The sequence below is a fragment of the Pleurodeles waltl genome, chromosome 4_1 (genome assembly GCF_031143425.1).
Source record: "Pleurodeles waltl isolate 20211129_DDA chromosome 4_1, aPleWal1.hap1.20221129, whole genome shotgun sequence".
NCBI classification, from domain to species: Eukaryota; Metazoa; Chordata; class Amphibia; order Caudata; family Salamandridae; genus Pleurodeles; species Pleurodeles waltl.
In genome coordinates this window covers 116,677,187-116,702,217 of record NC_090442.1, presented here as the reverse complement: position 1 = coordinate 116,702,217, position 25,031 = coordinate 116,677,187, and the positions used below count along the sequence as shown (strand labels likewise).

At 45.0% G+C, this 25,031-nt stretch overlaps 1 protein-coding gene across 1 annotated transcript; it reads left to right on the top strand.

Moving 5' to 3' along the window:
- Positions 1-528: 528 nt before the first annotated feature.
- On the top strand, positions 529-1,658 carry LOC138287088 (olfactory receptor 5G3-like). Its single transcript, XM_069227450.1, has one exon. The coding sequence runs from the start codon at positions 738-740 to the stop codon at positions 1,656-1,658; it is 921 nt and encodes a 306-aa protein (XP_069083551.1). The 5' UTR covers positions 529-737.
- Positions 1,659-25,031: the final 23,373 nt, after the last annotated feature.

The window sequence follows — 25,031 nt, the reverse complement described above, 5'->3', positions numbered from 1 at the left end:
ATCCTAATTCTCTGCGATACACCCTGGCCTATTTCTGGTTGTGTAGCTACCTGATGAGGGCAAGTAGTGTCTTATTGATACAGAGCTGCCTCAGCATATCCCACAGCAACTTACCATCAGCAAAATCCCTAAAGTCCACAAAGCAACACAATAGTTGGCCTCTCAAATCAATTGACTGTTTAGCCATCACCCATTGACTAAGGCAATGGTCGATTGTAGACTACCCTTCTTTAAATCCACCTTACTCCACCCGGAATAAGATATTTTGTTTCACCCAAGTTTTTAGTATCTCTAACAGCATATCTAACAGGACTTTCTAGACTACTTTCTCCCCTACATCCAACAGTTAACAGTTCTACTTAAGAAATAATGCCATGCTTTAATATTTTTATTTTGTATATTTTCTTGAATTAAAAGCATTGAATGATGTGGTCCTAAAACACACTATATTTAATAGAGCCTTCATTGGTAAATTATGTAACAATGTTTCAGAATCCCTGTGTCTGTGTATCAAAATAATTAAACTAATGTTGAATTGTTGCTTCTGTGTCCCCTACAGTTCAGATTCTAGATATTTTGAAGGAAGAAATACATTGTAAATGGACATTTGTGCTCTATCATTTTCGGAATTTAAATGGACAATGCAAAATCTAGTATGGCTATGTTCTTTCTTACCTGCGATGTTAACAGTGATCAGCATGGAGTTTTCAATTCAAGGATGTCAACAGCAATAACTTATGGAAGGTATGAATCACACTTCAGTGACAGAGTTCATTCTTCTGGGCATCACAACTTATATTGAGCTAGAAGTCCCGCTCTTTGTAATCTTCACGTTGGTTTATATTTTAACCCTTCTGGGTAATTCACTCATTTGTTTATTGATAGTGACTGATCCTCACCTCCACACACCCATGTATTATTTCCTCTGTCATCTTTCCTTTGTTGATCTCTGTAATTCCTCAACAACCATACCTAATATGCTTACAGACCTCATTACTGTCCAGAAGACCATAACGTTTTCTGGCTGTGTGGTTCAACTCTTCTGTGTCACTCTGTTTGGTAATTTGGAGGGTGTCCTGTTGGGGGTGATGGCATATGATCGATATGTAGCCATTTGTAGACCATTGCTTTATCCAGTTATAATGAATCAGAAAACATGTGTTCATTTTGCAGTTGCCACATATCTTTGGAGTGTTCTCAGTGCAGTAGTAGAAACCATCCTTACCTTTAGACTACATTTTTGCAGGTCTAACATAATTGACCACTTTTTCTGTGACTTTTCACCACTTCTGAAGCTATCATGCTCGGACACCACCAATAATGAGTTGGTGATTTTTATTTTGGTGTCCTTTGTTGGCATTTTATCTTGTGGCATAATCACCACCTCTTATTGCTATATCATCTCTACTATCCTGCGGATCCAATCTTTGAAAGGGAGATACAAGGCATTTTCAACATGTGCCTCTCACTTCACCCAGGTCTCTTTATTCTATGGAACTATTTTCATCATGTATCTGCAACCACAATCTAGCTCTTCCAAGACCCAGAGTAAAGTGTTGTCCTTGTTTTACACAGTTATTATACCAATGTTAAATCCTATTATCTACAGCCTTAGAAACCATGAAGTGAAAAGAGCCTTGAGAAAATTAGTCCACTGAAAGGCAAGTTTTAGTCTCACGTCATGGATAGCTTTTGACATGATTGATAATTGCAGACTCCTTGAAATACTAGAGATATCCATGTTTCTTGGCCAAACAGATTACTTTAAGGAGCTATGCACTTTAGATAGCCCCTGAGACCTGTGGTGTTCCCAGCATATGAGCCAGCTTCTACGTTAATCATTTAATATTTGAAACTACTGATATGCCTAAGTAGAAGGTAGGAGTGGGCATTCACCAATACGTGGGTCAGACCTAGATATATTTGAAGAGGTGCTCACTGGAAGATACTTCCACGTGAAAAGACTTTTTGTGACTCTAAAAAACTTTATTGGCTTTAGGATCCAGAAAACAATGTAAGTTTCTGTGCATTACGTAAAATGCCTTACCTCTCAACAAACCTAAAAATCTGATCTGCTCCATCAAACACGCTGGTCTCAACCCTAGAAGAGTCTGAGGAGTTGAAAGCATGTCACACTCGAAAACAAAATATTTGCCATCTAGACAAAAGCCACACAAGGATCTTGTGGGGTTTTATCATTTGTTTCGAGCAATTTACCTGCAAGCATCAACGTGTTCAAATCCTCGCTTGTCCTCAAAAGAAGACTGAAAACCTCATAGTTTGTCAGCCTAATGTTTAAGCTGAGTCCTATATCTTTCACTATTTCCCACTGTCCCTGATTGCTTGCACTTCTTGGGCTCTTCTAATTCTGCATCTCAGACCTGTAACTATCAATACCATCTTTGTTTGTTACACCTGTTCTCCTTGTCACACATCATTGCATTTTTAATTCTTGCTACTTCCTCCTATTAAGGAATGGTCTATGTTAGCTTGTACTGAGTTTGTGTCTGTGTATGTAATTTGAAATCTGGCTGCGCTGTGGTTTAATTACCAGAAAACTGATGCACTTAAGTTGGGTGTTCCTTATAAGAAATACACATACAAAAGTTAAAATACATTTTATATAATACCTGGGTCTACGAATCCCTTAGGTGGCTTCAGGGGCCTTGGGTACAAGACTCCAAAGAACAATGCATTACAATGTGGTTCAACTAATAAACATTCAAGGTTCCACCTGAATGAAGCATTTTTCTTAACAGGTATATATTTGAGTATTTGAACAAAGCCTGATCATTTACCTCTTTACTGCTGGAATTACGATGGCCTCTAAATCTGCAATTGTCCTCTCAAGTAGTCTATGTCATCGATATGGATTGCTCCATGGTCCGCACAAGTGCTTCAGACTTGACTATATCCTTTGCTATTCACTAATAAATGAATGCTTGTCATATTTAGAGTGATATGGTCTATTGCTTTTATTCTGTAGCTCACTGTGAAGGCTTGATTTTGAACCTGCTGCAGGTAGAAGATAATATATGCTGAATAAATAAATCTTTATTTCTCCCTTATTTGTCCTCTTTTTGTGAGTGCTACATTCTGCAGTGCACATAGAAAGAGGAAAAGACCTCTTGTGATTGTTATTGTGCAGAAAGGTGGCCCTTCCTGCACAAAAATAATCATCCCCTCGAAGCAGGCACCCTTGCGCCATGGTGGAAGGGTACCTGCGTTGGTGCTAGGCAGCAATTTGTGCACAAGCACAGGGGGAGAGGACAGAAAAGTGCAGTATCTTGTAGATATGGTGCATTTCTACCCTTTACCCGTGGCGCAGGGCAGCAAAGCAAGGTACTTGCTGCGCCGTCCTGTCCCATGGGCCTCGTAAATGAGGCCCTATATGTTACATCACAACCAGTTTTTTCTTTTCCTACAGCATTTCATATTATGGATGTTAACTCCAACACTTCCCTGCAGCGCTACATAGGTATCAGCAGCATATACCTGATAAGGTATTTAATGGTTCTTTAGGAGTTCAGGCAGAGGCAGCACGTATTTAGGGGAGTTGCAAACAATATTAACACCTTGAACACCAACAACAGGTATGATAAAAAAGATATGTCTACCATTGTACCCTGATTGACGGCATTTAAATTTCCTGCACGACATGGCAGAGCAAAGTGTACTGCTATGTAGACAATCACACACTTATATTAGATAAACCACGTTTAGTGTATCCTTTAAGTCAACAGGGTTGGCCACTAAATGTAACGTGAGACATACTAACCAATTCGATTGTTGATCAAATCTTGCTAAGGTTAACCTGTTTTAACTGTAGCACCCCTCAATGGGATTGGAATATTTTGTTTGTGTTTATAATGAAAAGTATTTGATCTTTTTGTTAATTATTTAATAAATACTTGGCGTATTTATTGAACAATTAATAAAAACCATCACAATACATTTCATTTCAATTCTATTGCGAGCACTGTATCTCAAAGATCAGATTCCTCTTTTCTCAATATTGCATGATTTAGTATTAGCAACTGAAAGGTGGATCAGGTTTGGCCTTCCATATAGTTAGTAAGCCAGTGGTTTGTAAGGTAAATGCATTTTTCAATGAGAAAGCCTTACCCCTTCCGACAATGACAAATAGTAATCGTTTTTTAACACAGAAATGTGTGTACTATATTTAGAAAAAAACACAACAATATTAAAGTCAAGAAATCAACAGTAAAAGTCACAAAATAATTAATAGAAAGAAGTAAACACATTAACAAAATAACAACAAAAAGAAAGGTAAACAGAGTTGTGTTTTTGTGGAAGAAAATATCAAACAAGCAATGGCAAAGTCAACAGGTTTCACGTTTGAAAACTATTGGCTCTGCGAATGCATATTAGCCGTGCTGTACATCATCACCAGGGCACTGTGCAGCTGGCAAAAAGTTTTTAAAAAAGCATGATGTCATGTCCCCGTTATTTTGTAGGCATGCATGTTTTATTACACATAAGTGCATACAAAATTATGCTGGTGCATTTTTTTTATTATTTACCATCAAAAGAAATAGAAGTACTGCAGCTTGTAAGGTGGACAGGCCAGCAGCAATTTGCGGACTGGTCCTCCGTATAAAAGAAATCAATACATTTAATTAAAATTCGGGATGGGGGAAAGGGCAGAAGCTTGAAGCCTGGGCTTTCAACACTGGTCAAAATTCAAATTGGTTTACTGGTTCATCTTGAAAGATTCCATTATTTTGCCTTTTACCACTATGGGCCTACAAGGGTGCTAATCTGACCCTTGTGAAATAGTCCCGGTGCTTGGATAAAATAAATAAGAAGCAGGACCACGGCTTTAGAAAAATACAGCAACTTCTGATCCTCTTCTAAGTTTGGTTGGTTTCTGTTGGAAATTGAGCTACTGGTTGAGGGGGTGTTAGATCCGGCATTCTTGGCATGGTCTCCCCCGTTTCATTTACCTTCTGACCTCCTGTTTTGCTGACTGTAGGCCTCTGGGCATTTTATCACTGTTAACTAGTGATAAAGTGCAGGTGCTCACTACCTAAAATATGGTAACTGGCTTATCCACAACTAGTATATTTAGCTTTACTTATAAGTTCCTAGTAATGTGCACTACCTGCTCCCAGGGCCTGTTAATTAAATGTTAGTAGTGGGCCTGCAGCACTGATTGTGCCACCCACTTCAGTAGCCCCTTTAAACATGTTCCAGGCCTGCCATTGCAGAGCCTGTGCGTGCAGTTTTAAACTGTAATTTCGACGTGCCAAGTTAACCTACTTGCCAGGCCCAAACCCTCTTTTTTAAAACATATGTCATTTCTAATGTAGGCCCTGCATTTACAAAGTGCAACATGTACCTTTTATGTTCTGGTAGTAAAAATGTCTTTAATTTGTTTTTCACTATTGCAAAGCCTATCTCTCCCATAGGTTAACATTAGGATTATATTATTACATTTTATGAATGTAATTTCCAATTGGGAAGAAATGGAACCCTCAAGTTTGGCGTCTCTGGAATCCCAATTTAAAATCAAAACGTATGGTGAAGTTTGATTTTAAAATGCAATCCTGAAAATGGCACTTTTAGAAAGTGTACATTTTCTTCCTTTGACCATTCTGGGCATTTTGCGTGTCTCTGAGTACACGCCTGGGGTGGGTGACAGATGGGCTTTGTGCATTCCCTCAAGACAGCAACACAAAGGACATTTAGGTGTGACTGATAGGCCATCAACATCCTGATGTCCATCCTGGGCAGGATGTGAGGGAGGAGCTGACACTTACACCTGAACAGGCTGTGCCTTTCCCCACACACGACGTTGTAGTGACTCTGGAGCCAGGGCAGGAAGGGCAGGGATCCCATGCACTTCAAAAGCCTCTGTTTAAGTCTACCTCGCTTCAAAGGCACAAGTGAGTATAAGTACTGGACCTCAGGCACCAACACTTCAGTACACTCTGGACCTGTGGACATTTTGCCAGGATGGACTGCAGTGCTGCTGAAGGGAATGTCACTCTGCTAGACTCTGCTGGACTTTGCTGGATTCCTGCTCTGCTGTCCCTACCCTGAGTGAGAAGGACTGGACCTGAATCTCTACATCTCCAGAACCAAAGTGACCCAAGATCTTGCTGGCAGGTAAGTTGCATACTTACCTGTCAAAGATCCTGTATACATACAAAATGTAAATGTCTGGAACTGGGGATGACAAATGCTTTGAGTAGTTGATGTAATATTGCTGCCAATATGACAGCTCTTTGGTCATAGGGGATACACATTGTCATTCATGTAAATCAATAAAGAAAGCATACCCTAAGATATTCCTCTAACTTGGCCAGTGCACACATGAAAACACACAGACACCCAAACAACATGGAGACATACGTGTCTAAAACTAGCTGGATTTATTTAAACATTAAAAGAATACCTCATTAAAACCTAACTGTAGGAGGCTGGTCTGGTTTGAGGTAGTTACACCTTATACCTAGTCCAGTTATCCCTTATTAGTAAAGTGTAGACAGTGTCTAGAAGCCAAGCTATCTAGGGGTAGTGTGGCTGAGCAACCGAGGCCTAACAAGGAGACATGCAAAGCTCCTGCAAATATCAATACAGTCACACAGTACTCACACACATAAAAGAAAATACTCCGTGTTACAAAAATAAACCCTTAGGAGGTGAGTAATACACAAATTATATACACTAGTATGCAAAAATAGACAAGAAAACAGTGCAATTAGTTAAAATCACAATAGTTAGAAATGGGCCTGGGGGAACACAAACCATATACTAAAAAAATGTAATGCAGATGTCAGTTTTGTACCTAGGCAAATGCAATGTGTAGAGGGGCACTGGGAGTATTAGACAACACCAAAGGTAAATAATAGACCCCACCCTAGAGCCCAGAAAAGTAGGAGTAAATCACAGTATCTTTTCCTAGAACACACAAGAAAACGAGAAAGAAGATAATGCAAGAACCAGAAGAGACTGCATAACATCAACAGTGGATTCCTGGATCTGAAGACCTGTAGAGGAAGGAGACCAAGTCCAAAAAGAACAGAAGAGTCCAGGAAGAACAGGGGCCCCTGCTAATCTGGATGAAGCTGCAAAAGAAGAACCACCAGTGAAGAACAACAGTCAGTACTGGACTCAAGAAGATGGATGCAGGTTCCTGGTTGGAGGAGATGATGTCCTGATTATTGCAGTCTGCCGATAAGCCTTGGTAAACGCAAAGCTCATGGTTGGCAGAAAATGGCACTGCCCGGGACCAGGAAGGACCAAGTGTTGTCTACACAGGAGGGGGAGTCAGAGGGGGCTCTCAGCAACTCAGAGAGCCCACAGAAGACCAGGCAGCATGACCAGGAGTCCCACAGCATGGGGGCAAAGAAGGTGCAAACGAATGTCCACGCAGCACTACGACAAAGGCTCTCACGCCACCGGGTAACCACTCAGGAAACTGTGCATCACAGGATGGAGTGCTGGAGACTTTAGCTACATGGTTTATGAAGAACTTTGTGGAAGGATGCCACCAAACCTTGGCAGCTGCAAAACAAATGTTTTGCATGGGGGGTACTCTCTTGTGTGGGAAGGCAAGCTCTTACCTCCACCAAAGTTGGGCAGTGGGACGTCAGGACCGTCTGGACCACTTCAGTCCATCACCCATGTTGCTGGATCCAAGCAGCTCAGCGGTAGAGAAGATCCAAGCCACCTGTTGTTGATGCAGTAGGTGCCTGCTGAAGCAGGGGAGTGATGCCTTCACCCCTAGGGAGAGTCTTTCGCTCTTCTGGTGCATGCTAAAGACAGGCTGTCTTCTGAGGATGGACGACCGGGAAACAGTTGCAGTTGCTGGCAGCAGCTGAAAATACAAAGTTGCAGAAGTTGTCTTGGCCTCTTTGTTTCAGTTTGTAGAGTTCCTGGAGGGTCCAGATGGAGTTTCTTCTGTGAGATGGTGAAGTGAAGGTTGCAGAGGAATCCTTCTTGAGTCTTGCAATCCGAAGCTGAAGAACCACCCAAAGGAGAGACACTAAATAGCCCTGAAAGGGGTATTGGTCAGCTACACAGGTAAGGACCTATCAGACGAGGGCTCTGACATCACCTGCTGGCACTGGCCACACAGATGCTCCCAGAGTTCCCTGCCAACATTGAAAACAAGGGACACTCTGGAGGAACTCTGAGCACCACCCCTTGGGTGATGATAGACAGGGGAGTGGTCAATCCTCTTTCCATTGTCCAGTTTCATGCCAGAGCATGGACTGGGGGGCTCTGAACCAGTGTAGACTGTATTCTGCAAGGAGGGCAACATATGTGCCTTTCAAAGCATTTCCAGTGGCTTGGGGAGGGTACCCCTCCCAAGCCTGTACCACGTATTTCCAAAGGGAGAGGGTGTAACACCCTTCTCTTAAAGGAAATCCTTTGTTTTCTCTTCCTGGGCTCGAGCTTTTCAAGCAACTGGAGGGCACACACCTGTCTGGGAGGTGGCAGAAGCTTTGGCTGCCTGGAAACCCTCAGAGGGCTGAAATTGCAATACTGGGTGTCTTCTAATGAGCCCCAGAGTGCATGGAATCATACAGCCAATGCTTGCAAAAGCTTTGGGGTATGATTCCAACGTGTTTGATACCAAACATACCTATGTTTGGGGTTACCATTATGTAGCTAGACATAGGTAGTGACCTATGTCTAGTACACACATAAAATGGCGTCCCCGCTCTCATGAAGTCTGGTGAAATGGTAGTGTAGGGGTGTCCTCACACACAGGTACTTTGTACCATGCCATCAAGGCTGGAGGGCCTGCCATAGGGGTGACTTATAAGTAACCTGGTGAAATGTAAATGGAAGTGAAAGGGTTCATAAACGTTTTCACACAGGCTGCAATGGCAGTCCTGCAGAAGCCTTTGCATGGGCTCCCTATGGATGGCAAACAATATTCTGCAGCCTATAGGGATCCCCTGGAACCTCAATGCCCTGGGTACCTAGGTTCCATATACTAGGGACTTATAAGGGGGGTCCATTATGGCAATCAGAAGTGGAATATGGAGTCACTAAACTATAGTGACAAATTTGGTAAGTAGAGAGAGCATACGCACTGGAGTTCTAGTTAGCAGAACTTCAGTGACACAGTTGAGCATACTGACAACACACATATGCCACAAACTATGAGCACTGGGGTCCTGGCTAGCAGCATCTAAGTGAGACAGGCAAAACATACTGACAAATAGGTTTTAAACTATGAGCACTGGGGTCCTGGCTAGCAGGATCCCAGTGAGACAGTAAAAAACACTGACTAACACCCTCAAACAGGCCAAAAATGAGGGTAATATGCTAGACAAGTGATGATAATTGGAGAGTAGCTTTGCAATAGAGTGGTTACTGCCTTTATCATCCACTATGTGGTGCCTTCCCTGTGGGGAGGTGAACCACCTTGGTTGGTTACTTTTAGCTAAAGAACAGTGAAACTGTGAGCCCTGGATTCAATATGTTTAACGTTAGGGCAAAGTTTTAAAGGGGGACAGAATGACTGTCCCTGGGGCCATATGTTAGTATAGGGTGGCTGCCCTAAGGGTTGGAATGCCAGACAGGTATGCTGTCTTAGCAAGGCTAGCACAGAGCAAAACTTTTGTCCCCCTGGCTCTAAAGGAGGACAGGGCTGCTGTCCTTCTAGGGGTAGAGCAGGACAGGGTTGCTGTCCCAAGGGCTCTACACAAGGACAGGATTTCTGTCCTATAGGGTTAGAGGTAGTGCAGAGGTAGTGAAGGCGTGCTGCACTAAAGTTTCTTTGGGTGGGCTGAAGTGTTGCTCCAAATTTTCTAAGATGGGGCAGAATTGCTGTGTTGTCTTTGGTTTCGCACAGAGACATACTTTTACATCTGGGAGTTCAACTGTAGTAACTTCTGACTCCCTTGATACAGGCTCCACCCTAGGAGAGGTGTCTCCACCAGAGGAATGATATCCTTAGTGGTAGGGTTTGCAGGAGATACTTTAATGCCCTTTTTACCTCTGGTGTGAGGAGGATCCTGAGACTTCAGGGCTCCTTCTCTTCTTTGCTTTTTAATCTCACTTAAGATTAAAGGAAACAATTCCTTGGGAATAACCATACTGGAGGCATGGGTATGAAACTCTACTTCAGTCCAACCTGAGGCCTCTAGGTCATTTCCTAAGATACAGTCTACAGGTAAGCTAGGTGACACCACCACCCGCTTAGGGCCAGTAACTCCATCCCAACTAAGTTGCACTAGTGCTGAGGGGAGAGACTGAGTGGAGTTGTTGACATCAGTAACTAGATACTTTTGTCCAAGGAGGTGTTGTGCAGGGGATGTAGGGAAGTACCATCTTGCCTGACGTGTACACCAATTTTTACATGTATGCCAGTTTGTTTTTGGCTGTCTCACTGGGATCCTGCTAATCAGGACCCCAGTGCTCATAGTTTGTGGCCTGAATGTGTGTCACTGAGGCTCTGCTCACCAGAACCTCAATGCTTATGCTCTCTCTGCTTTTAAATTTATCACTGTAGGCCAGTGACTTCATTTACCAATTTCTATTGGCATACTGGACCCCCTTATAAGTCCCTAGCATATGGTACCTAGGTACCCAGGGCATTGGGGTTCCAGGAGATCCATATGGACTGAAGCATTTCTTTTGCAACCCATAGGGAGTTCAGACAAACCCTTGAACAGGCCTGCCATTGCAGCATGTGTGAAATAACACACACATTATTTCACAGCCATTTTCACTGCCCTTCAGTAACTTATAGGTCACCTATGTGTCTATCCTTCAATTGCTGAAGGTTAGGGGCAAAAGTTATTAAGTGTGAGGGCACCCTTGCACTAGCAAAGGTGTCCCCACATAGTTCAGGGCCATTTCCCCAGACTTTGTAAGTGCAGGGACACCATTACACTTGTGCACTACATATAGGTCAATACCTATATGTAGCTTCACAATGGTAACTCAGAATATGGCCTGTAACACGTCTAAGATCATGGAATTGTCACCCCATTCCAAATATGGTATTGGGGAGCCAATTCCAGCAATCCTGGGGGCTCCACCATGGACCACCAGTACTGCCAAACCAGCTCTTGGAGGCTTGCACTGCAGCTACAGCTGCTGCCATCTCACAGACAGGGTTCTGTCCTCCTGGGGTCTGGGCAGCCCAGTACCAGGAAGGCAGAACAAAGCATTTCCTCTGAGAGCAGGGTGTTACACCCTCTCCCTTTGGAAATAGGTGTCACTACCTGGGTAGGGGTAGCCTCCCCCAGCCTCAAGAAATGCTTTGAAGGGCACAGATGGTGCCCTCCTTGCATAAACCAGTTTACACCAGTTCAGGGACCCATTCCCTGCTCTGGTGTGAAACTGGACAAAGTGACCTCTCCCCTGTCCATCACAACCCCAGGGGTGGTGCCCAGAGCCCCTCCAGTGTGTCCCAGACTTCAGCCATCTTGCTTTGCAAGGTGTGGGGGCACTCTGGAGGCCTCTGAGTGGCCAGTGCCAGCAGGTGATGTCAGAGACCCCTCCTGATAGGTCCTTAGCTGATAAGGTAGCCAACTCCCCTCTCAGGGCTATTTAGGGTCTCTCCTGTGGGTTCTCTTCAGATTCTGCCTGCACGTCTTCTTCAGGAATCCTCTGCAACAACTTCAGACCCTTCTGACCTCGTGTCAACCGCAGCCTGCCCCAAGAAACGCTGTAAATGCAACAAAGTGTCTACAAGAGACACTTTTCTTCAGCAACCTCAGCTAAGTCAGCAACTGCAACTGTTTCCACGGTGTGCACGCTCTGGGGACGCCCTGTTTTCATCCTGCACCATAAGAACTGAAGAAATCTCCTGTGGAGTGACAGAGTCACTCCCCTGCTCCAAGCAGGCAACTTCCAAGACGACGAACGCCACCCTGGGACTCCTCTCACAGCAACGAGCGTGCTCCTAAGGACACAGACTGTCCTGAGGTCCTGCTGACACAATTTGGAGGTGGTAAGACCTTGCTTTCCCCGAAAGCAACAGTGTTCTGCATCTTCTTCCCCTCCTGGGACATCTGTGTACTCTTTACAAAATTCCTTCGTGCACAGCCTGGCCCGGATCCTCAGCATTCCATCCTGCGACGCTCAACTTGCTGAGTTGTTCTCCGGCCCTGTGGGACCTTCTTTTGTTGTGCTACATCAACTGCGTTTTGCACCTCCTTTCAACCCAGATCCTGCTACTCCTGGGGCTGCTGGCTTGCATCCTGAGGACTCTCTGAAGTGCTGAGAGAGCCCTCTTCCTCCTCACACAGGAGTCCATCCAGGGTCCATCCAGCGCCATTTTCATGCAAAACATACTTTTATCGTAGCCAAGGCTTGTTGGCGACTTCTAACATGAAATCTCATCTGCAACAATCTCCACGCAGTGGGACATCTTTTGCATCATGCAGGAACCCGCTGGCATCTTCCTAAATGGCATTCCTGCAGTCATCGACTAACAGGGGACTCTTCTTTTGCACCCTCTTCTGGGTTGGCAGGGGCTCCTGTCCCTCCTGGAATGTCTTTTGACTTCTGGACTAGGTCCACTTCCTTTGCAAGTCTTCAGGTCCAATAATCCAGCAGTTGTTCCTTGCAGACTAGGTTGGCTGCTGCAAAATCCCAAAAACGAAGAGGAGTGTGTCCTAAGGAAACTTGCAGTACTTTACTCCTGCTTTTCTGGGCTCTGGGGTGGGGTAATGTACTTACCTTTACTGTATTCTTACTCTCACAGCGATTCTGCACACACTACACTTGTCTAGGGGGGAATTTGTGATTCGCATTCCACTTTCTTACTATATGGTTTGTCTTGTCCCTAGACCTATTTCCTCCCATTGCATTCTATAGGATTTCCTACTGTTTGCATTGTTCTATCACTATTTACTTGCCTAATTTTGGTGTTTAGTGTATATATTGTGTATAATACTTACCTCTAGAAACAATATTGTCTCTAAGATATTTTTGGTACTGTGTCACACAAATAAATACCTTTATTTTATGTAACACTGAGTATTGTTTTAACTTGTGCATAAGTACATTGTAACTATAAGTGTATTATATGAGCTTTGCATGTCTCCTAGTTCAGCCTAAGCTGCTCTGCTATAGCTACCTCTATCAGCCTAATCTGCTAGAACACTACTATATTTTACTACTAAGGGATAACTGGACGTGGTATAAGGTGTAAGTACCCAAGGTACCCACTACAAACCAGGCCAGCCTCCTACATTGGTGGTGCAGCGGTGGGATAAGTACTTGCAATTGCTTTACCACTTTGTTACCTGTGCTTTTCACAAGAAAAACTTGCTGCAATACTTAGAGCATATATAATATATACTTAGAAACCATTTTCTAACTTTCTAAAAGTTCTTTAAACTTTGCAAAAGTTTTACAAAGTTCTGAAAAGTTTTCTCTTTTCTCTAAAAAGTTAGCTCTGTTATTCTACTAACTTTTTACTTACTTTCCTAAACTTTTTTCTTTCAATATGTGTTCTGTAGAAGCTGCCCCTAGAGTTGTGAAAACAACTTATGAAAATCTTAACTTTAAAGGTTTGAGGGGTCTCTGTATTGAAAGAAGTTTAGGGATTTGGAAGAACCCCAATAAGGGGTTACTCTTAAATCTTCTCCTCCAAGATGACCAGGCACTCAGCACTGATCCAGATTAGACAGATGAAGAGGTAGAGGATAACTCCAACCAGGAAGGCTCAGAAGAGCATGATGACAATCCTGGGAGGGTCCTTCCACAGACCTATCTGTCAAGAAGCCCAATAGTATAACTGGTAGTGGGAAGGGTTCACACTCAAGTAGGGCTCCCTTCACCCCTAGAGGCCAGATCGCTAGATTGGCCCCTGTTAGAGATAGGTCTCCTTCTGCAAACTCTCAGGTTACCTCTGTTTCAGAGGCTTCAAATAATTCTAACCATGAAGACCAGTCCCTAGATAGGGAACTCAGAAAGCTGAGGTTAGAGGAGGCAAGACTGAAGCTAAGGCAGCAGCAGTTGGTACTAGACAGGGAATCCCTGGCTGTGGAGAAAGAGAGGCAGTGTTTGGGGTTATTTGCCCATGGTGACAGCAGCAGGTTTAGAAATACAAATGTTAGGAAACCTTCATTTGATTCTAGGAATCTGCACAAAGCTGTCCCTCCTTACAAGGATGGTGATGATATCAACAAGTGGTTTGCTGCACTTGAGAGGGCCTATCCTTTGGTTATCCTTCTCTGGCAAAGGTAGAGACACACTTCTGGTTGTCAGAGAGGATGATGCAGATAATTACCAGGTTCTGAAAAATGCACTCTTGGATGGTCTGGGCTTAAACACTGAACAGTACAGACTTAAGTTCAGAGAGACCAGAAAGGAGTCATCACAGGACTGGACAGACGTTGTGGACTGTTCTGTGAACGCCCTAGAAGTTTGGTTACATGGCAGTGAGGTGACTGATTATGAAAGCCTATATAACTTTTTTCTGAGAGAGCATATCTTGAATGATTGTGTGTCTGACTTGTTACATCGGTATCTTGTGAACTCAGATCTGGCCTCTCCCCAAAAATTGGGAAAGAAGGCAGACAAACTCCCACCACCACAACCCCAACTGCAACCACTAGCAACCGAGGCCTAACAAGGAGACATGCAAAGCTCCTGCAAATATCAATACAGTCACACAGTACTCACACACATGAAAGAAAATACTCAGTGTTACAAAAATAAACCCTTAGGAGGTGAGTAATACACAAATTATATACACTAGTATGCAAAAATAGACAAGAAAACAGTGCAATTAGTTAAAATCACAATAGTTAGAAATGGGCCTGGGGGAACACAAACCATATACTAAAAAAATGTAATGCAGATGTCAGTTTTGTACCTAGGCAAATGCAATGTGTAGAGGGGCACTGGGAGTATTAGACAACACCAAAGGTAAATAATAGAACCCACCCTAGAGCCCAGAAAAGTAGGAGTAAATCACAGTATCTTTCCTAGAACACACAAGAAAACGAGAAAGAAGATAATGCAAGAACCAGAAAAGACTGCATAACATCAACAGTGGATTCCTGGATCTGAAGACCTGTAGAGCAAGGAGACCAAGTCCAAAAAGAACAGAAGAGTCCAGGAAGAACAGGGGCCCCTGCTAATCTGGATGAAGCTGCAAAAGAAGAACCACCAGTGAAGAAAAACAGTCAGTACTGGACTCAAGAAGATGGATGCAGGTTCCTGGTTGGAGGAGATGATGTCCTGATTATTGCAGTCTGGTTTGCATTACTGAAGTCTGCCGATAAGCCTTGGTAAACGCAAAGCTCATGGTTGGCAGAAAATGGCACTGCCCGGGACCAGGAAGGACCAAGTGTTGTCTACACAGGAGGGGGAGTCAGAGGGGGCTCTCAGCAACTCAGAGAGCCCACAGAAGACCAGGCAGCATGACCAGGAGTCCCACAGCATGGGGGCAAAGAAGGTGCAAACGAATGTCCACGCAGCACTACGACAAGGGCTCTCACGCCACCGGGTAACCACTCAGGAAACTGTGCATCACAGGATGGAGTGCTGGAGACTTTAGCTACATGGTTTATGAAGAACTTTGTGGAAGGATGCCACCAAACCTTGGCAGCTGCAAAACAAATGTTTTGCATGGGGGGTACTCTCTTGTGTGGGAAGGCAAGCTCTTACCTCCACCAAAGTTGGGCAGTGGGACGTCAGGACCGTCTGGACCACTTCAGTCCATCACCCATGTTGCTGGATCCAAGCAGCTCAGCGGTAGAGAAGATCCAAGCCACCAGTTGTTGATGCAGTAGGTGCCTGCTGAAGCAGGGGAGTGATGCCTTCACCCCTAGGGAGAGTCTTTCGCTCTTCTGGTGCATGCTAAAGACAGGCTGTCTTCTGAGGATGGACGACCGGGAAACAGTTGCAGTTGCTGGCAGCAGCTGAATATACAAAGTTGCAGAAGTTGTCTTGGCCTCTTTGTTTCAGTTTGTAGAGTTCCTGGAGGGTCCAGATGGAGTTTCTTCTGTGAGATGGTGAAGTGAAGGTTGCAGAGGAATCCTTCTTGAGTCTTGCAATCCGAAGCTGAAGAACCACCCAAAGGAGAGACCCTAAATAGCCCTGAAAGGGGTATTGGTCAGCTACACAGGCAAGGACCTATCAGACGAGGGCTCTGACATCACCTGCTGGCACTGGCCACACAGATGCTCCCAGAGTTCCCTGCCAACCTTGAAAACAAGGGACCCTCTGGAGGAGCTCTGAGCACCACCCCTTGGGTGATGATGGACAGGGGAGTGGTCAATCCCCTTTCCTTTGTCCAGTTTCATGCCAGTGCATGGACTGGGGGGCTCTGAACCAGTGTAGACTGTATTCTGCAAGGAGGGCAACATATGTGCCTTTCAAAGCATTTCCAGTGGCTTGGGGAGGGTACCCCTCCCAAGCCTGTAACACGTATTTCCAAAGGGAGAGGGTGTAACACCCTTCTCTCAAAGGAAATCCTTTGTTCTCTCTTCCTGGGCTCGAGCTTTTCAAGCAACTGGAGGGCACACACCTGTCTGGGAGGTGGCAGAAGCTTTGGCTGCCTGGAAACCCTCAGAGGGCTGAAATTGCAATACTGGGTGTCTTCTAATGAGCCCCAGAGTGCATGGAATCATACAGCCAATGCTTGCAAAAGCTTTGGGGTATGATTCCAACGTGTTTGATACCAAACATACCTATGTTTGGGGTTACCATTATGTAGCTAGACATAGGTAGTGACCTATGTCTAGTACACACATAAAATGGCGTCCCCGCTCTCATGAAGTCTGGTGAAATGGTAGTGTAGGGGTGTCCTCACACACAGGTACTTTGTACCCTGCCATCAAGGCTGGAGGGCCTGCCATAGGGGTGACTTATAAGTAACCTGGTGAAATGTAAATGGAAGTGAAAGGGTTCATAAACCTTTTCACACAGGCTGCAATGGCAGTCCTGCAGAAGCCTTTGCATGGGCTCCCTATGGATGGCAAACGATATTCTGCAGCCTATAGGGATCCCCTGGAACCTCAATGCCCTGGGTACCTAGGTTCCATATACTAGGGACTTATATGGGGGGTCCATTATGGCAATCAGAAGTGGAATATGGAGTCACTAAACTATAGTGACAAATTTGGTAAGTAGAGAGAGCATACGCACTGGAGTTCTAGTTAGCAGAACTTCAGTGACACAGTTGAGCATACTGACAACACACATATGCCACAAACTATGAGCACTGGGGTCCTGGCTAGCAGCATCTAAGTGAGACAGGCAAAACATACTGACAAATAGGTTTTAAACTATGAGCACTGGGGTCCTGGCTAGCAGGATCCCAGTGAGACAGTAAAAAACACTGACTAACACCCTCAAACAGGCCAAAAATGAGGGTAATATGCTAGACAAGTGATGATAATTGGAGAGTAGCTTTGCAATAGAGTGGTTACTGCCTTTATCATCCACTATGTGGTGCCTTCCCTGTGGGGAGGTGAACCACCTTGGTTGGTTACTTTTAGCTAAAGAACAGTGAAACTGTGAGCCCTGGATTCAATATGTTTAACGTTAGGGCAAAGTTTTAAAGGGGGACAGAATGACTGTCCCTGGGGCCATATGTTAGTATAGGGTGGCTGCCCTAAGGGTTGGAATGCCAGACAGGTATGCTGTCTTAGCAAGGCTAGCACAGAGCAAAACTTTTGTCCCCCTGGCTCTAAAGGAGGACAGGGCTGCTGTCCTTCTAGGGGTAGAGCAGGACAGGGTTGCTGTCCCAAGGGCTCTACACAAGGACAGGATTTCTGTCCTATAGGGTTAGAGGTAGTGCAGAGGTAGTGAAGGCGTGCTGCACTAAAGTTTCTTTGGGTGGGCTGAAGTGTTGCTCCAAATTTTCTAAGATGGGGCAGAATTGCTGTGTTGTCTTTGGTTTCGCACAGAGACATACTTTTACATCTGGGAGTTCAACTGTAGTAACTTCTGACTCCCTTGATACAGGCTCCACCCTAGGAGAGGTGTCTCCACCAGAGGAATGATATCCTTAGTGGTAGGGTTTGCAGGAGATACTTTAATGCCCTTTTTACCTCTGGTGTGAGGAGGATCCTGAGACTTCAGGGCTCCTTCTCTTCTTTGCTTTTTAATCTCACTTAAGATTAAAGGAAACAATTCCTTGGGAATAACCATACTGGAGGCATGGGTATGAAACTCTACTTCAGTCCAACCTGAGGCCTCTAGGTCATTTCCTAAGATACAGTCTACAGGTAAGCTAGGTGACACCACCACCCGCTTAGGGCCAGTAACTCCATCCCAACTAAGTTGCACTAGTGCTGAGGGGAGAGACTGAGTGGAGTTGTTGACATCAGTAACTAGATACTTTTGTCCAAGGAGGTGTTGTGCAGGGGATGTAGGGAAGTACCATCTTGCCTGACGTGTACACCAATTTTTACATGTATGCCAGTTTGTTTTTGGCTGTCTCACTGGGATCCTGCTAATCAGGACCCCAGTGCTCATAGTTTGTGGCCTGAATGTGTGTCACTGAGGCTCTGCTCACCAGAACCTCAATGCTTATGCTCTCTCTGCTTTTAAATTTATCACTGTAGGCCAGTGACTTCATTTACCAATTTCTATTGGCATACTGGACCCCCTTATAAGTCCCTAGCATATGGTACCTAGGTACCCAGGGCATTGGGGTTCCAGGAGATCCATATGGACTGAAGCATTTCTTTTGCAACCCATAGGGAGTTCAGACAAACCCTTGAACAGGCCTGCCATTGCAGCATGTGTGAAATAACACACACATTATTTTACAGCCATTTTCACTGCCCTTGAGTAACTTATAGGTCACCTATGTGTCTATCCTTCAATTGCTGAAGGTTAGGGGCAAAAGTTATTAAGTGTGAGGGCACCCTTGCACTAGCAAAGGTGTCCCCACATAGTTCAGGGCCATTTCCCCAGACTTTGTAAGTGCAGGGACACCATTACACGTGTGCACTACATATAGGTCAATACCTATATGTAGCTTCACAATGGTAACTCAGAATATGGCCAAGTAACACGTCTAAGATCATGGAATTGTCACCCCATTCCAAATATGGTATTGGGGAGCCAATTCCAGCAATCCTGGGGGCTCCACCATGGACCACCAGTACTGCCAAACCAGCTCTTGGAGGCTTGCAATGCAGCTACAGCTGCTGCCATCTCACAGACAGGGTTCTGCCCTCCTGGGGTCTGGGCAGCCCAGTACCAGGAAGGCAGAACAAAGCATTTCCTCTGAGAGCAGGGTGTTACACCCTCTCCCTTTGGAAATAGGTGTCACTACCTAAGTAGGGGTAGCCTCCCCCAGCCTCAAGAAATGCTTTGAAGGGCACAGATGGTGCCCTCCTTGCATAAACCAGTTTACACCAGTTCAGGGACCCATTCCCTGCTCTGGTGTGAAACTGGACAAAGGAAAGAGGAGTGACCTCTCCCCTGTCCATCACAACCCCAGGGGTGGTGCCCAGAGCCCCTCCAGTGTGTCCCAGACTTCAGCCATCTTGCTTTGCAAGGTGTGGGGGCACTCTGGAGGTCTCTGAGTGGCCAGTGCCAGCAGGTGATGTCAGAGACCCCTCCTGATAGGTCCTTAGCTGATAAGGTAGCCAACTCCCCTCTCAGGGCTATTTAGGGTCTCTCCTGTGGGTTCTCTTCAGATTCTGCCTGCACGTCTTCTTCAGGAATCCTCTGCAACAACTTCAGACCCTTCTGACCTCGTGTCAACCGCAGCCTGCCCCAAGAAACGCTGTAAATGCAACAAAGTGTCTACAAGAGACACTTTTCTTCAGCAACCTCAGCTAAGTCAGCAACTGCAACTGTTTCCACGGTGTGCACGCTCTGGGGACGCCCTGTTTTCATCCTGCACCATAAGAACTGAAGAAATCTCCTGTGGAGTGACAGAGTCACTCCCCTGCTCCAAGCAGGCAACTTCCAAGACGACGAACGCCACCCTGGGACTCCTCTCACAGCAACGAGCGTGCTCCTAAGGACACAGACTGTCCTGAGGTCCTGCTGACACAATTTGGAGGTGGTAAGACCTTGCTTTCCCCGAAAGCGACAGTGTTCTGCATCTTCTTCCCCTCCTGGGACATCTGTGTACTCTTTACAAAATTCCTTCGTGCACAGCCTGGCCCGGATCCTCAGCATTCCATCCTGCGACGCTCAACTTGCTGAGTTGTTCTCCGGCCCTGTGGGACCTTCTTTTGTTGTGCTACATCAACTGCGTTTTGCACCTCCTTTCAACACAGATCCTGCTACTCCTGGGGCTGCTGGCTGGCATCCTGAGGACTCTCTGAAGTGCTGAGAAATCCCTCTTCCTCCTCACACAGGAGTCCATCCAGGGTCCATCCAACGCCATTTTCATGCAAAACATACTTTTATCGTAGCCAAGGCTTGTTGGCGACTTCCAACATGAAATCTCATCTGCAACAATCTCCACGCAGTGGGACATCTTTTGCATCATGCAGGAACCCGCTGGCATCTTCCTAAATGGCATTCCTGCAGTCATCGACTAACAGGGGACTCTTCTTTTGCACACTCTTCTGGGTTGGCAGGGGCTCCTGTCCCTCCTGGAATGTCTTTTGACTTCTGGACTAGGTCCACTTCCTTTGCAAGTCTTCAGGTCCAATAATCCAGCAGTTGTTCCTTGCAGACTAGGTTGGCTGCTGCAAAATCCCAAAAACGAAGAGGAGTGTGTCCTAAGGAAACTTGCAGTACTTTACTCCTGCTTTTCTGGGCTCTGGGGTGGGGTAATGTACTTACCTTTACTGTATTCTTACTCTCACAGCGATTCTGCACACACTACACTTGTCTAGGGGGGAATTTGTGATTCGCATTCCACTTTCTTACTATATGGTTTGTCTTGTCCCTAGACCTATTTCCTCCCATTGCATTCTATAGGATTTCCTACTGTTTGCATTGTTCTATCACTATTTACTTGCCTAATTTTGGTGTTTAGTGTATATATTGTGTATAATACTTACCTCTAGAAACAATATTGTCTCTAAGATATTTTTGGTACTGTGTCACAAATAAATACCTTTATTTTATGTAACACTGAGTATTGTTTTTACTTGTGCATAAGTACATTGTAACTATAAGTGTATTATATGAGCTTTGCATGTCTCCTAGTTCAGCCTAAGCTGCTCTGCTATAGCTACCTCTATCAGCCTAATCTGCTAGAACACTACTATATTTTACTACTAAGGGATAACTGGACGTGGTATAAGGTGTAAGTACCCAAGGTACCCACTACAAACCAGGCCAGCCTCCTACATTGGTGGTGCAGCGGTGGGATAAGTACTTGCAATTGCTTTACCACTTTGTTACCTGTGCTTTTCACAAGAAAAACTTGCTGCAATACTTAGAGCATATATAATATATACTTAGAAACCATTTTCTAACTTTCTAAAAGTTCTTTAAACTTTGCAAAAGTTTTACAAAGTTCTGAAAAGTTTTCTCTTTTCTCTAAAAAGTTAGCTCTGTTATTCTACTAACTTTTTACTTACTTTCCTAAACTTTTTTCTTTCAATATGTGTTCTGTAGAAGCTGCCCCTAGAGTTGTGAAAACAACTTATGAAAATCTTAACTTTAAAGGTTTGAGGGGTCTCTGTATTGAAAGAAGTTTAGGGATTTGGAAGAACCCCAATAAGGGGTTACTCTTAAATCTTCTCCTCCAAGATGACCAGGCACTCAGCACTGATCCAGATTAGACAGATGAAGAGGTAGAGGATAACTCCAACCAGGAAGGCTCAGAAGAGCATGATGACAATCCTGGGAGGGTCCTTCCACAGACCTATCTGTCAAGAAGCCCAATAGTATAACTGGTAGTGGGAAGGGTTCACACTCAAGTAGGGCTCCCTTCACCCCTAGAAGCCAGATCGCTAGATTGGCCCCTGTTAGAGATAGGTCTCCCTCTGCAAACTCTCAGGTTACCTCTGTTTCAGAGGCTTCATATAATTCTAACCATGAAGACCAGTCCCTAGATAGGGAAATCAGAAAGCTGAGGTTAGAGGAGGCAAGACTGAAGCTAAGGCAGCAGCAGTTGGTACTAGACAGGGAATCCCTGGCTGTGGAGAAAGAGAGGCAGTGTTTGGGGTTATTTGCCCATGGTGACAGCAGCAGTTTTAGAAATACAAATGTTAGGAAACCTTCATTTGATTCTAGGAATCTGCACAAAGCTATCCCTCCTTACAAGGATGGTGATGATATCAATAAGTGGTTTGCTGCACTTGAGAGGGCCTATCCTTTGGTTATCCTTCTCTGGCAAAGGTAGAGACACACTTCTGGTTGTCAGAGAGGATGATGCAGATAATTACCAGGTTCTGAAAAATGCACTCTTGGATGGTCTGGGCTTAAACACTGAACAGTACAGACTTAAGTTCAGAGAGAACAGAAAGGAGTCATCACAGGACTGGACAGACGTTGTGGACTGTTCTGTGAAGGCCCTAGAAGTTTGGTTACATGGCAGTGAGGTGACTGATTATGAAAGCCTATATAACTTTTTTCTGAGAGAGCATATATTGAATGATTGTGTGTCTGACTTGTTACATCAGTATCTTGTGAACTCAGATCTGGCCTCTCCCCAAGAATTGGGAAAGAAGGCAGACAAACTCCCACCACCACAACCCCAACTACAACCATTAGTGCCCCTAGTAATAGCAGTGGTGGTGGGAAAAGACTACTAATAGCCAATCAAAGGGTGTAGCTGGGCTCAGCATTGGTAATGTAGTTGGGGTTGGGCTAGTTAGAGAGATCACTGTGGCTGTTTTAGTCTCTGATGGTGGCATTGACCTAGCCATTTTAGTTGCTTGTCCCCTTAATATGGATAAGTACAAGCAGCTACCCCTGATTATTGGTGTTCAGGTTGAGGCCTACAGGGACACAGGGGCCAGTGTCACCATGGTGATGGAGAAACTGGTTGCCCCTGAGCAACACCTACTTGGTCACCAGTACGAAGTGACAGATGCCCATAGCAACACTGCAAGCCACCCCATTGCTGTTGTGAATCTCAACTGGGGGGGTTACTGGACCAAAGAAATTTGTAGTAGCCACTGATTTACCTGTAGAATGTCTGCTAGGCAATGATTTGGAGACTTCAGCTTGGGCTGAAGTGGAGTTGTAGGCCCATGCAGCAATGCTGGTCATTCCTAGGCATATCTTTGTTTTTTTCCAGGGCTCAGGCCAAGAAGCAAAGAGGACAGGGAAATTTGGTTCCTTGAACAATGGAACAAGTACTCCCAAAAACTAGGACTAGGAAGGGCAAACCCTTGTCCACTATCCCTCCCTCTACAGATGATTATCCTTTTGAGGAAGAGGAATTCTCTCCCTGTGCAGAACCCACACCAGAGGAGCTGGAAGCTGATACAGCTGAGCTTTTGGGTGCCGCGGGGCCTGCCAAGAAAGAGCTGAGTGTGGCACAGCAAACCTATCCCACATTGGAGAGCCTAAGACAGCAAGCTGTCAAGTAGAAAAATGGTGATGTCACTGACACACACACAGTTCACTGGGAGAATAATCTCCTTTATACTGAAGCAAGGGACCCTAAACGTGGTGCCACCAGGAAGCTGGCCATCCCCCTTCAGTACAGGGAATTCCTCCTAACTCTGGCTCATGACATCCCTTTAGCTGGGCATTTAGACCAGAGTAAAACATGGGACAGACTTGTTCCACATGTTCACAGGCCCCATATGTCAGAAGACACAAAGGAGTTTTGTTGCTCCTGTGTCACCTACCAAGCCAGTGGCAAGACTGGTGGCACACCTAAGGCCCCCTTAATTCCACTCCCAGTGGTTGGAGTGCCCTGTGAAAGGAGAGGGGTTGATATTGTTGTCCCCCTTGACCCTCCAACAGCTTCTGGCAATAGATTTATCCTTGTGGTGGTGGACTATGCCACAAGGTACCCAGGAGCTATCCCCTTAAGGACCACTACAGCTCCTGCAGTGGCAAAGTCCTTCCTAGGAATCTTTTTCAGGTTGGGCTTCCCTAAGGAAGTGGTGTCAGACAGAGGTAGTAACTTCATTGCTGCATACATAAAAGCAATGTGGAAGGAGTGTGGTGTTACTTACAAGTTCACCATCCCTTATCATCCACAAGCTAGTGGACTAGTTGAGATGTTTAATAAAACTCTTAAAGGTATGATTATGGGACTCTCTGAAAAACTCAGAAGGAGATGGGATGTCCTATTACCATGCTTCCTTTTCACCTACTGGGAGGTACCCCAAAAAGGAGTGGGCTACAGCCCCTTTGAACTCCTATGTGGTCACCCTGTTAGGGGTCCCCTTGCTATTGTTAAGGAGGGTTGGGAACAACCTTTAACAGCACCAAAACAGTATATAGTGGACTATGTACTTGGCCTGAGGCGTAGAATGGCTGAGTACATGAAAAATGCCAGCAAAAACCTCCAGGACAGCCAAGAGCTCCAAAAGCAATGGTTTGACCAGAAGGCTGCCCTGACAGAGTACCACCCGGGACAGAAGGTGTGGGTATTGGAGCCTGTGGCCCCAAAAGCACTCCAGGACAAATGGTGTGGACCCCATCTAATTGTAGAGAAAAAAGGTGAGGCCACCTACTTGGTAGACCTGGGCACTGCCAGAAGCCCCCTTAGGGGGCTTCATGTCAATCCTCTAAAGCCTCACTATGACAGGGCTGACTTAACCCTGCTCATGGCTACAGATGAGGGACAGGAAGAAGAGAGTGACCCTCTCCCTCGTCTCTTCTCCACCACTGAAGCTAATGGTTTAGTGGAGGGAGTGTTTCTGGCAGACAGACTGTAAAAATATCCTTGATCAGTTTTCTGAACTCTTCTCACTCACACCTGGTACAACTACTTGGTGTGAATATTCAATTGACACTGGAGACAGTTTACCTGTCAAAAGTAAAATTTACAGGCAACCTGACCATGTCAGAGATTGCATAAAAGCTGAAGTTCAAACAATGTTAGATCTTGGAGTTATTGAGCCGTCTGATAGTCCTTGGGTTAGCCCACTGGTGCTTGTCCTCAAACCTCATAACAAAGAAGGAAAGAGAGAAATGCAGTTTTGTGTGGAATATAGGGATTTCAATACAGTAACCAA